General features: G+C 40.9%; 1 protein-coding gene across 1 annotated transcript in view; it reads left to right on the top strand.

Annotated features, from left to right (window-relative positions):
- Positions 1 to 790: 790 nt before the first annotated feature.
- blmh (bleomycin hydrolase) overlaps positions 791 to 14,672 on the top strand; it is an 80,969-nt gene continuing 67,087 nt past the window's right edge. The window contains 2 exon segments of the mRNA XM_084065216.1: positions 791 to 1,094; positions 6,996 to 7,193. Of these exon segments, the coding sequence (XP_083921342.1) occupies positions 1,085 to 1,094; positions 6,996 to 7,193 (208 nt within the window). The 5' untranslated portion in view covers positions 791 to 1,084.

Genomic DNA, 14,672 nt, shown 5'->3' with positions numbered 1-14,672 from the left:
GCACCAAAATTCATGGAGACAATCAGGGTGCCATTGCACTGAGTAAGAACCCTGTAAACAGGCAGAGGTCCAAACACATTGATGTGAAATACCATTTCATCCGTACTACTCTAAGTGAAGGTAAAATAGATCTCATCTATTGTCCATCAGAAGAAATGGTTGCAGACATACTAACAAAGCCTGTAGCAAAGGTCAGAATTATCAAATTCAAAAGTTGGTTCTTTGGAAATTAAGAAAATGCATTTTTTTTGTTTGTTTTGTATTTGATTTATTATGATGAGAACAAGTGGAGGTGTTGGAATGTGTGTTCTCATACATTATGTTTCTGGTGTGCGCATATATTATGTATACGACCAGATTCTCTTGTGGCGCTGTGCGCTTGTATTACAGGATATACGTGCTGATGACGTGTATTGTATGTGACGAGTGTGTTTTGCGCGCGCACTTTTGTGAGATACAGCGAAAGAGACAACAATGCTGTGTGATGATAAGTGAAATAAAACTACAGTAAACTAAGATCTTGTGTCTGACTATTCCTCAAAATGGCTAGCGAAGCTGGAAGTCTAACATTTTATACATTTGAAAACTTGTGAAATGGGACATTCTGCATAATGTGTACGTTTAACTTTTGGTACTTTCAGTACATTTGATACCAATACTTTTGTACTTTTACTCAAGTACATTTTTAATTCTACGATACTTTGACTTAAGTTTAAAAAAAAAAAGAGTATTTTTTTTTTTTACACCAACTGAATAATGGGAACAATTCTATATCCTGTTTCCGCCCCGAGACCAGAGAGGAGAACAGACACACAGACAGACACTCATACAGACAGAGAGAGTGAGACAGACAGAGAGAGAGAGAGAGAGTGAGACAGACAGACAGAGAGAGAGTGAGACAGACAGACAGACAGACAGACAGACAGACAGACACAGAGAGAGAGAGAGAGAGAGAGTGAGTGAGACAGATCAGAGCTCAACAAAGACCAGCCCGCCGTCAGGTCGTCGCTCGTGACTTTATTTTCTTCCAGGCATATAAAAACATAAAGCAACATAAAGCCGCACAACACCCTCTTCACAAAACATGGACCCAGGTACGTTACGGCTCACTTGGTGTCCCGGGTTTTTATATCATATCATTGATTCATTGTTTTGTGTTCTGTTGTTGTGTTGAGTGTTTATACCGGCACGTGAAGTAGTGCTGGTACACTGTGTGTGTGACAGCTCGAGCTAACGAGGCTAACACAACAGCAGGCTGTTCTGTCTTTAAATGGACTTATTTCTGGTCCTTTAAAAAAAAGGCGCAAAACCATGAACACCTGAAAAGCAACAGACGTTTCTTGTGAATATTGCGTCATATATAATTATTGTGACGTACACACAGTGTAAGTGTAAGTTAGCATGTGAAGTAACTGTTAGCCCAATGCGGCTCTGCTATAGCTAGCAGCATGACTTCCTCTGGTAACACATTACATGAGGTCACCAGAACCGACATAACTTTTATTTAAAGTCATATTCCTCTGGCAACACATTACACGAGGTCACCAGAAGTCGCATAACTGTGTTGTTTAGAGTCTTATTTCAATGGTGTAACACATTACATGAGGTCACCAGAACTGACACAACTGTGTTGTTTAAAGTCATATTCCACTGGTAACACATTACATGAAGACACCCGAACTGACATGACTGCTATTTAGAGTCATATTTTAGTGGTAACACATTAGATGAAGACACCATAACTGCTATAACTGTGTTATTTAAAGTCATATTCCTCTGTTAACACATTAGATGAAGACACCAGAACTGACACAACTATTATAGTCATATGTGATAACATATTTAGATGAGGTCACCATAACTGACGTAACTGTGCTATTAAGAGTCATATTCCACTGCTATATGGTAACACATATAATGTTGACACCAGAACTGACATAGCTGTCATTCAAAGTCATATTCCACTGGCAACACATTAGATGAAGACACCAGAACTGACGTGTCTGTTTTATTTAGAGTCATATTCCTCCGGTAACAATAGATGAAGTCACCAGAACTGACATAACTGTGTTATTTAGAGTCATAACATTACTCTAAATAACACAGTTATGCCAACATTATTCCACTGGTACGCTAACACATACAATGTTGACACCAGAACTGACATAACAGTGTCATTTTCATAAACCACTGGTAAACCATAACTGTTATTTAAAGTCATATTCCAGTGGTAACACATTATATGAAGACACCAGAACTGTTATAATTGTGTTATTTAGAGTCATATTCCAGTGGTAACACATTATGTGAAGACACCAGAACTGTTATAATTGTGTTATTTAAAGTCATATTCCAGTGGTAACACATTATATGAAGACACCAGAACTGTTATAATTGTGTTATTTAGAGTCATATTCCACTGGTATAGGGTAACACATATAATGTTGACACCAGAACTGACATAACTGTTATCTAAAGTCATATTCCAGTGGTAACACATTAGATGAAGACACCAGAACTGTTATAACTGTTATTTAAAGTCATATTGCCGTGCTAACACGTAGAATGAAGACACTAGAACTGTTATAACTGTGTTATTTAAAGTCATATTCCACTGGTAACACATAGAACCAAGTCACCAGATGTGACATAACTCACTAATGCATCTTGTATAATGTAATGTTGGCCAGTCCTGGGCCGAATAAGGGAATCCTGGTTCTAAGCCGTCAGAACTCGTTTCATCGTTTCATGACGTTCATCTGATTCAGAGACAACATGCTCCATCATATTTTAGCAGAGGGACGTTTCATGGCCGTTACATTTTGAGCTATAACTATTTATGTCTCAACGTTAATGTGTAACACAGTGTGTCTTTAGTTGTGTGTAAGCGTTATGAGTCATTACACTTCTGACTAAACTCTGACACAGAGACCGGCTCGTGATGAACTTTATTCCCTCATTTAATAATCAGTTATTAACAGTTATTAACTTTTTCGCCCAAGGACCCCCAAATGTATTTGGCCATGGACTCCCTCCACCTGACAATGTTTTCTGCCAGGGACCCCTGGAAAAGAAAATTTGATTTTTTTTTTTTTTTTCCTGCCGTTGTGTGAGCTTGTAGATCTGCTATTTTTTAATTGCCAACGTATACATGGATAGTGGATGGAAGTGGTTAAAATGATTGTGATGCTGTATTAACACATTTTGCTGGGGACCCCCTGGAACCCCCTCAAGGAAGGACCTCTGGGGGTCCCCGGACTCCACTTTGAGAACCACACGACTTAAATTCCAGAGTCCGTTTTCTGGGGAAATCTTTCGCAGGAAAATAGCAGATCTACAAGCTTGTCGATCGGCTATAATCAGCGAAAATCTTTGAACATATTTAAAAAAAATTATAGCGAACATTTTTAACTCAAATCTTTGCTTCTGGAGATGGGGGTCCACGGCCAAATGCATATAATGGGGGTCCTTGACATGAAAAAGTTTGAGCACCACTGATATTATAGCAATATACGTTTTTCTGAAAACCGTCCCAATGGGTTAACCCATTATGACCGGGAACGCATCTGTGCCATTTTAGATTTTTTTTTGGGCTATTGAAACAATATCAGATCTACAAGCTCGCCGCGCTACGAGCTTGTAGATCTGCTATTTTTTTTGAAAATCGTGAAAATGTGTGTAGTACACCTTTTGAATATATGGGTGCGTTCGGATATGCTCACCGGGAGCACACTCACATGTTGGTTTGTATAGAGCAGGGGTCTTCAACGTTTTCAGGCCAAGGACCCCCTGGCCGAGAGAGAGTTGAAGCAGGGACCCCCTACTCTATATTGTATAAAATTGTGTTTCAGATGAAAGTTTTTTTTTTTTTACTTTTTACTGCTATTTTTTCCCCTCTACACCTATAGCCTCCTTGCCAAAAATAGCAGATCTACAAGCTCTCAACGCCTCGCAGCGCGAGGCGTTGAGAGCTTGTAGATCTGCTATTTTCGGGCCCAATGTTCCCCTCAGAAAAGGAATTCTAGGGTTCAAGTGGTTAATGTAAAAAAAAAACTAAATCCTATCACACAAAGATTTGGCGGACCCCCTGTAGTAGCTCTGAGGACCCCCTAGGGGTCCCGGACCCCCTGTTGAAGACCCCTGGTATAGAGTACAGAAGTCCTGACGTCACTCGTTCATCCCCTGGTTCGTAAAGTCATGTCTCTATGGAGAATAACATTGGGTCATCATAGAATCGTCTCGTATAAGAATTGTGGTCCAAAAATAAACAAACTGTCTCTGCGATATTGTCAGGGAGGAGGTTCTGTATCGTTTATGATAGTCAGTCACTTATATTTGATACAGTCTGTTTCTGGCGAAAATGTAACTAATTGGGTGGAAGTAACATTATCGTTTTCTCACCGTCAGTTGATGCTTCATATCCATAAGAGTCAAACCGTCGGGGTCATTTGTTTATTTTTTGGAACACGGTTCCTATTTGACGCGATATTAATCACGTCTATGGCAGTGGTTCTCAAACTTTTTCATGTCAAGGACCCCCAAATTGACACTTATTAGCCCGCGGACCCCCATTTCAAAAGATACGCCAGGGACCCCCATAAGAGAAGATTTTTTTTACGGCTTTAGCAGTGATTCTCAACCATTTTAATTTCAAGGGCCCCCAGTTTGACATGCATTATAGGGCTACGGTACGGACCCCCATTTAATGGCATTTCTACCACTTGGACCACAATTTATATTGTAAAATATATGTCAATTTAACTCTGAGAGGGTACAAATGGAACCAAATGGACCATTTGGTTCCAATTGTACACTCTCAGAGTTACAGACCCATAAGGGTCCATTTGGTTCCATTTGTACACTCTCAGAGTTACAGACCCATAAGGGTCCATTTGGTGCCTAATCTATCATTTAGCTGGGGACCCCCTGGAACTCCCTCAAGGACCCCTGGGGGTCCCCGGACCCCACTTTGAGAACCAATGGTCTATGGGAATTCAGAACGGGGGTGGAAAAAAACGCGACCCAGGTAGGATGTGTAAATTAGGTCAGACTTCGGTGCTCTATTGGATCAGACCGCTCGGCGCCTTATATCCGAACCCACCCTATCCACACAGTTTCCTAGAGCAGGGGTCTTCAACGTTTTCAGGCCAAGGACCCCCTAGCTGAGAGAGAGATGAAGCAGGGACCCCCTACTCTATATTGTATAAAATTGTGTTTCAGATTTAACTTTTTTTGTTTACTTGGTCTGCTCTTTTTTTCCCTCTACACCAAACACCTCTTGGCCAGAAAATAGCAGATATACAAGCTCACAACGCCTCGCAGCGCGAGGCGTTGTGAGCTTGTAGATCTGCTATTTTTTGCTCAAGTTCTCCTCAGAAAAGGGATGCTAGGGTTCAAGTGGTTAAGGTAAAAAAAAATAATCATATCACACAAAGATTTGGCGGACCCCCTGTAGTAACTCTGAGGACCCCCTAGGGGTCCCGGACCCCCTGTTGGTATCGGGGATCAAATTGTCAGGAAGTGAAGTGATGCCCACCATGCCGTAGGAAACGTGTGGATATATATATATATTTTAAAAGTGAACATTTGTAACTCAAATCTTTGCTTCTGGGGATTCCACAAATGTCTTCTAATTTGGGAAAAAACAAAACGTAGTTGCTATAATATCAGTGGTTCTCAAACCTTTTCGTGTTAAGGACCCCCAAAATGATATGCATTTAGCCGCGGACCACCCATCTCAAAATATTTCCTTCCAGGACCCCCTCCCCCCCAGCAGCAAAGTTTTGGGCTACAAATATTTGCTTTAAAATAATATGATTATTTCTGAGAAATATTCTGAGAAAAAGTGCAAAAATAAATCAGAAAAACTTAGATTTTAAGATTTTCAAAAATAGAACATTCTAAACTAATTCGCTTTTTGTAAACCTTTGAAAAAAACGTAACAAAAAAACTAAACGGCAGTATCATGTTCCAAGCCAACATTGTTTGTTTTTTTTACATCATGTCCCTTTAAAACTCTCCTGGCTTCCAGCCAGATGATTGTCTGCCTTCAGGACTGTTCTGTTCTTCTAAAATAATTAGGTTTCCTCATTTTCTTTTCTCCCTCTGAGAGTCAGATCCTGACTGTTGATAAACTCTGACGCAACAAGTGCCTTTCACCTCAGCGTTGCCAGATCTTGCGAGAGAAAGACAAGCAACAGGGTCTACCAAAACGAGGCCCAAAAGACATGACTATCAGTTTATCCATTTTAAACCTTGTATATGTACATCGGCTGTTTGAAAAAAAAAGCAGATCTACAAGCTCACAACGTGTCGCCCTGCGACACGTTGTGAGCTTGTAGATCTGATTTTTTTCCAAAGAAATCTTGACAAAATTAAAAAAAATATGGAATGTTTTTTAAACATGTTTTATCTGGTATGGGGGGTCCCTGGCACTACTATTTTTCGATGGGGGTCCGTGGACAAATACATCTGGGGGTCCTTGACATGAAAATGTTTGAGAACCACTGGTTTAAACGACAATTAAGACGCAAGCTCCAAATAAGCAACTACACTTTAGAAACAAGCCCCCCCCCCCCAAAAAAAAAACACAACCTGCAAATAACAATATTTAACAAAGCAAGTTTGCAGAAAAAAGAATAAGCCCAAAGTCGCTTATAATAAGCGGACATGGCAACATGGCAAGCGAGCCAAGGAGAGAAGGGGTTGGACTTGTGGCAGCATGCATGACTAGGCAATGTTTAATTACTACACACACACACACACACACACACACACACACACACACACACACACACACACACACACACACACACACACACACACACACACACACACTTGGCCCACTTGGACTGGGCCCATTTTGGCCTCAAAATTGTACTTAAGTACAGTATGATACTTGAGTAAATGTACTTAGTTACCTCCTTACGCCACTGGTTCTGATTATATGTTTGTGTGTGTGTGTGTGTGTTTTTGTTTAACTCTTTGCGGTCCAGGCTTGTGTCAGGAGAAGGTGGCCGCCTTTACGAAGCGGCTCCGCTCGGAGCCTCGCTACCTGCTGGCCCAGAACGTGTCCACGTGCATCGACCCCCTGGAGGTGTGTCTGCACCGGCAGACCGTCCAGGACACCGTGCACATCTTCCAGCACTCTGTCCCCACCGAGGGCAAGCCTGTCACCAACCAGAAAAACTCAGGTAAGGGCACGGTCCACACCAAACCGTCCCACAGAGCATTTTTAGACGAGCTATTAGACGTCAAAAATACGTCTAAGGCAGGGGTATTCAACTAGATTAGGCAGGGGGCCACAATTGTAAAATGACTTGAAGTTGGGGGCCACAAGACCGTGTTGGTCGTTAACCATTTGACCGTTTGTCATATAGGACACAACAATTAGTGCAGGAACAAACCCTCAGAAAGAGCCTTAGTTTTTGAGATACCCCTCCCCGGAGTAGAACAAAACGGGACATAGTTTTTTCATATCTTTAGGATGTCCCCTTCGTGAAATGGATTGTCCCAAGTTTTACTTTTACTGCAAAAGTCATGAAATTGATCCATGAAGTGGCTCACCACATAGGCAAAAAAGCGCCTACCCTGAAAGTGGGAGCTCCAAGTAATTCCTCTGTCATTTTCTACCTGCTGGTTGTTTTTAGATCATACTTGCACAGATGGTCTACAGGTAGTGTCCCTACATCACAAAACAATCAGAATGCCAATATGTGGTTCTATTGTGAATCAGCAGCCTTTTATAGGCCTTAAATAGGCGGAAATAGCAAAAAGTTTACTTTTCTGAGCAATATTTACTTGTAACTTTTATCCAGCTCTTTATCAGGGGTAGACCTAGATGTGACATTGTTTTTTCATGTCTTTAAGATGTCCTCTTCCTGAAATGGATGGTCAGAAGTTTTACTTTTACTGCAAAAGTCATGAAATTCATCCACAAAGTGACTCACCACTGCCAAAACACGCCTACCCTGAAAAAGGGAGTTCGAAGTCAATCCTTTCTCATTTTCTACCTTATGTTTTTTGTTTAACATCATACTTGCACAGATGGTCTACAGGTAGTGTTCCCTTGGCCAAAACAGGCGACGGTGGGACCGCAAGGTTCCGAGGGCACGTTAAAGACTTTCTATAGTGCTGGGGAGAAGTACTGAAGGCCCCCGTGTCTAATGAAGAATGAGTTTACATTCTACCGTGGTTTCGTCTAGTCGATGTGCCGACTGCCGCTAGTTGTAAGGCAGCACATGGTGCGTGGATGACAGTCCACACCTAACCGGGAGAGAGCGCGGGGGCTCATCGGTTACAGGCAAGGCTGGTGAAAACGGTTAAAGTTTCTATACCCATAGCGAGAATGGGATAGGGAGCAGACCGTCGGTTTCCTGCTCAGAGTGCCAATCACACTTTGAGTAAGGGATCGCTATCGACTGGGTCACCGGCCGGTCGGGTCGCATATAGGCATTATTGTGTTATGAGTGCCCCATACAGATTCTGCTTTCACACCCTACTCCCTACATCCTTGAGAATGCCAATATTTGGTTCTATTGTGAATCAGCAGCCTTTTATACAAGGCCTTATTATAGGCGGAAATAGCAAAAAGTGGACTTTTCTTAGAAATATTCACATGGAATACTGGTCCTACTCTTCTATCAGGGGTAGAAAAAAACGTCACCTTGTTTTTCCATAACTTTGACTTATCTTCATGAAATGGATGGTCAGGGCGTGCTCCCACCGCACTTTTATTTTACCTCTGGGGCAGAATCTGCCAATGCTTTGTCATTGGAAATGCGTGGATTCTTGGAAAAAATCCGCAAGACCAGGAATCCACGCATTTGCATTGACAAAGCATTGGCAGATTCTGCCCCAGAGGTAAAATAAAAGTGCGGTGGGAGCGCGCCCTCAGAAGTTTTTCTTAGATGTCAAAATTCATGAAATGTATCCATGAACATTTGCCAAAAGATAAAAACAATGCAGAAAAGTCCCTACCTACCTAAGTTAATCCTGCTTCATTGACCACCTACTGGTTGGATCTACATCATATTTGCACAGATTGTCTACAGGTAGGACCCCACCCAAAACAACCAGAAAGATATGTCAAAATATTCTGTATTGTGAATCAGCAGGATTTTAGGCTCCTAGCCCTTGTTAAATATCATATTAGGGCACTTTTATTTTACCTCTGGGGTGGAATCTGCTTTGTCAATGTAAATGAGTGGATTCTTGGAAAAAATCTGTAAGGCCATGAATCCACGCATTTACATTGACAAAGCATTGGCAGATTCCGCCCCAGAGGTAAACTAAAAGTGCGGTGGGAGCGTGCCCTTATGAAGTTTTTTTTTCAGAGTTACTTCTAATCCTGATCTATTACTGTAAAATGCCTGCAAACAAAATTACTGTTTAATAACAGGACATGTATTCTGATACCATGTTTTACCCACTTCATATTCATGTGGAATCTAAGGATGTTTCTCAGGTAGGCCAAATATCCTGATGCCTCAAAACAGATGGAATGACAAAATATAGTTCTATAAGCCTTCTATGGTAGCCAGACTTAAAATGCAGTATGGGCTAAGTAGAATACACTACTGTGTGCCATTCTTAATTAATAATCATCAATCAGCAGCTTATTCTCAATTTCATATATTTATTTACTTTTTTGAGCAGTGTGGGGGGGGGACTGACTGACGGGGCCCAAACCGTTTTCCATAAGCTGCTGATTGATGATTATTCATTAGGAATGGCACACAAAAAGTGTATTCCACAGCATGTACTTAAGCCATACTGCATTTAGGTTGTATGGGCTTATAAAAATATATTTTGTCATTCCTGAGGCTTTGAGGTGTAGAGATATTAGGCCTACCTGAGAATCATAGATTCCATATGAATATGAAGTGGCAGGGTAAAAACATGGTATCAAATTGTATTCCCTGAAGCAGTCATTTTGTTTTATTTGTAGGCATTTTACAGTATTAGATCAGGCTTAGAAGTAACTCAGATTTCTTTTATGCCTTTAATCAGGCCTAAGAGCCTATAAAACCCTGCAGATTCACAATACAAGCCAATTTTAACATATTTGTCTGGTGGCTTTTAGGTGTAGGGGTCTTACCTGTAGACAATCTGGGCAAATATGATCCCTTTTTAATGCAAGGTGGGGCAGTTCTGCACTTTCTTGGTGCAGAAACTTTATTGAAGAATGTCATGACCTTTGCAGTCAATGTAAATAGTTTGATGGTTGATAGTTAGATGACAAGTCAAAGTTATGAAAAACAAGGTCAGGTTTTGTTCTACCTCTGACCAAAATCACATGTGAATATTCCTATTTCTGCCTTGAATAAGGCCTTATATTATATAAAGGGCAGCTGGACACTACCTGTAGACCATCTGTGTATAAGTACAATATGAAAACAACCAGCATGTAGAAAATGAACTCCCTATTTCAGGGTAGGTGCTTTTTTGCAGTGGTGAGTCACTTCATGGATGCATTTCATGACTTTTGCAGTACAAGTAAAACTTGGGACAATCCATTTCATGAAGAGGACATCTTAAAGATATGAAAAAAAAAATGTCACATTTTGTTTTACCCCTGATAGAAGAGTAGGACCAGTATTACATGTGAATATTCCTTAGAAAAGTCCACTTTTTGCTATTTCCACCCATAATAAAGCCTTATATAAAAGGCTGTAGTGTAGACCATCTGTGCAAGTATGATGTGAAAAGAACCAGCAGGTAAAATGAGAAAGGATTGGCTTGGAACGCCCTATTTCAGGGTAGGCGTTTTTTTTGCAGTGGTGACTCACTTGAATTTCATGACTTTTGCAGTAAAAGTAAAACTTCTGACCATCCATTTCAGGAAGAGGACATCTTAAAGACATGAAAAAACAATGTCACATCTAGTTCTACCCCTGATAAAGAGTTGGACCAAAGTATATATTGCCCAAAAAAGTCAACTTTTTGCTATTTCCGCCTATTTAAGGCCTTAGATAAAAGGCTGCTGATTCACAATAGAACCACATATTGGCATTCTGATTGTTTTGGGATGTAGGGACACTACCTGTAGACCATCTGTGCAAGTATGATCTAAAAACAACCAGCAGGTAGAAAATGACAGAGGATTTACTTGGAGCTCACACTTTCAGGGTAGGCTTTTTTTGTGGGTCGTGTGGTGAGTCACTTCATGGATCAATTTCATGACTTTTGCAGTAAAAGTAAAACTTGGGACAATCCATTTCACGAAGGGGACATCCTAAAGATATGAAAAAACTATGTCCCGTTTTGTTCTACTCCGGGGAGGGGTATAGTCAACTTTTGGGCTTTTGGTTCCTGCACTAAATGGACACATGGCCATGATGATAACTTATTAGGGCATGCTTCATACTGCATAAATGCATTTTGATATTTGAAAGGATAATTTCTGTGCCAGTCCTTTAATGCACAGGCTTTGATCTGGATATTGAGAAAATAGGAAGTAGATATTTCAGTGTGTTATGTGCATGCACAGGGCCCTGGCATGGAAGCGTCTTTGAGAATAGTGGAGGCAGGCTGGCCAGGGGCAAGGTGAAAGTGGTTACATGTTCGTATGAAGGAAAGCTTTTTTTTTTTTTTTTTTAATGTTTTTGAGCATCCGGCTGATAAGGGCACAAGCTCTTATGATGTGTTTCAAGAACCATGAGTTGAGAGTTAGACCATTATTCAGCCAAGGAGGCTATTGAGGATGAATGAATCATACTGTATAAAACTTACAAGTGGATGAAAATGTAGGACATGGAAGAAGGACAAAATCCATTCAAAACTAGCTAATGTATGTAGAAGGACTATTCTGTCTAATGGACAACAGCCACTTAAAACTCAGAAATAGCTACTTTCATTCCGCACAACCAACCATTTATTTATTTTCAAGGTAAACCAAGAACCTATCATCAGACAGTATAATACAAATAAAGCTTCGATGTGCAGATTTATTTTTATGTTTATATTACTGTATACTGTATAGACTGATGATTTAGACAATGCTTATTGTTTTACCTATGATCTTAGAATACTATGTCTATGCATTTGATGTATTACGTCATGTTAACCTTGCTTACTGTAAATCGCTCTGGATTAAGAGCGTCTGCTAAATGCCTGAATTGTAAATTGTACTTTGGAATATGGAATGTGTTCCAGGGGCCAAATGAAATCTCAGCTGGGGCCGGATGTGGCCCGTGGGCCTCCAGTTGAATATCACTGGTCTAAGGGCTAGGCTAAAATCGGGTCTATTCTTAGCCTAGGCGTTGATTAGCTGTTTTTTTAAAGCGTTTATGTATAGACCGTTTATATAGCCGTTGAAATGACGTCTATAACAGGTGGTCTTCAACAGGGGGTCTGGGACCCCTAGGGGGTCCTCAGAGTTACTATCGGGGGTCCGCCAAATCTTTGTGTGATATGATTTTTTTTTTTTTACATTAACCACTTCAACCCTAGCATCCCTTTTCTGAGGAGAACTTTAGTCAAAAATAGCCGATCTACAAGCTCACAACGCCTCGCAGGGCTTGTAGATCTGCTATTTTTGGCCAAGAGTTATAGGTGTAGAGGGGAAAAAAGAGCAGCAAAAGTTTATCTGAAACACAATTTTATACAGTATAGAGGGGGTCTCTGCTTCATCTCTCTCTCAGCTAGGGGGTCCTTGGCCTGAAAACGTTGAAGACCCCTGGTCTATAATATAGACGTCTAAATATAGACGCTTAAAAAACAGCGAATCTACGTCTAGGCTAAGAATAGACGTCTAAAAAACTTTCACTGTTAGACCAGTTCAGTGATGTTGCTAGGTTTTCAATGTAATGGGTCCCGGGACCCACAGGTTGTCATTCAGATGGGTCCCAGAAACATTTTATGGGTCCCCAATTACACGTCCCCCCCGTCCCCCCCTTCGTTTTCTTTGATCTCCAATCTCCATATCTTCTATGCGTGTGTGACTGTGTACATTATATCCTGATGCAGTGGATCTCAACCTTTTCAGGCAGCGACCCCCCAAAATAATCATATTTTAACTGGGGACCCCCCACCCTGAGGAATTAGGAGTTGAGGCACTTAATTTAGTTTGATTCAGTTCCACAGATACATATTGTGAAAATAGCAGATCTAGATCAGTGCGACCCGTTCCTGCTTTTCAAGACCGATACCGATATATATACATATATTAAAAAATCATAAATATATTTTTTCAAATGTATATGATTCTGTAGTATTAGCACACCTTATGATAAGAAATACTAGTAGTGGGCAACAGGTGGATTTAACATACATTTAATTATAGAACCTTTTAATCATTATTATTATTTTATTTTGTATTATTTATGAATGTAGAATTTATTTTTACTATTTATTGTGTAGCAATAAAAGACTGAAAACACTGACTGAATTATTGGCAAACAAAGAAATAGGAATTCAAGAAATAATGAAGACAAATACTGACAATGCCTATGAACATTGGCTTGCAGTTATTGCACATAGCCAACATGCAATAATAATATTAGGCTTGTCATTGAGAAAGGAAAATAAAGTTGTCTTTTTGAGGAGAAGTGGAACCTTATAAGTCACTTTAAGTTTAGCATGAGGGAGAGGGTCTACCCTCTTCAGTGAATTAATTGATATGATATCTCTAGGCAACAAAAAACATCCAGTTGCCTATTAAACATACACAAGACAGACGATAGACAACCGGTTACTTACAGCTGCCATTAATTAGTGCTTTTGGTTGCCTTAGTGGTCAAATCAGGGTCAAATGCATAGGCTCAACGAGCCATCGTTAACCTGCTAATGTTACACAGCTGATTGGCATGCGTTAATCCACCACATCACTCTGATCTCCAAGCAAGTTGGAGAACACTCTAAAATCGGGGATTTTACTTTGGCTGGTCAATTTAAGATGACAACAGCAACAAAGATTAGTAGTAGACCTGTATGTATGATGATCAGTTATTCCAGACAGTGGTCTATCCAAGACGTTTAAACACGTTTAAGAGCAGGTCTCAACCAGCTCCTCATGCGACTCTCTCTCTCTCTGTGAGTAGCGTCTAACAGCTGGGGCTGTGCTGCTGCTGCTGCTGCCACACAACGCTGTTTAACCGAGTTATACTTCTCCAGTACAACGGTGTCTAACCGAGTTATACTTCTCCACCAACGGTGTCTAACCGAGAGAGTCCATGCAGATCACAGCTGACAAATATTATATATTATCGGAGCTATTACCTAGTGCGTCCCATGGACGCCACGACGGTGTCATGAATGCGTCCTTTCGCAATATGGTGCGTCAGCGACGCAGGACGCAGGCCTACGAGCATCTCTGCCAGTTATAACCCTGTTTTAGACTGAGGTCTAATGGACGGCTATGGCTCACTGGGATGGTTGCCCGCTGTTAAACTCAGGCTGTGCGCGCCCGACAGTTTTTTTTTTGCAGCCAGTATTGTATGGCATGTACCAGCATGCGTATAGAGCGCATAAACACTAGATGTGCGCCACAGGCGGAAAGATGCCCGAGACCATGAATTTGCACACATTGGCATTGACAAAGCATTGTCAGATTCTGCCTCATAGGTAAAATAAAAGTGTGGCTTGACCGTGCACTAATACAGCATGCGTATGTCACCAACCAGAACAACCTCAGGTAATAGCTAGGTTGACCTGAGACGCCCCGGTTTGGC

This window comes from Gymnoscopelus microlampas, assembly GCF_963454915.1.
Source record: "Gymnoscopelus microlampas genome assembly, chromosome: 8".
Classification (NCBI taxonomy): Eukaryota; Metazoa; Chordata; class Actinopteri; order Myctophiformes; family Myctophidae; genus Gymnoscopelus; species Gymnoscopelus microlampas.
The sequence above is the reverse complement of the archived record's forward strand: the minus strand, read 5'-3'. Positions and strand labels throughout refer to the sequence as shown.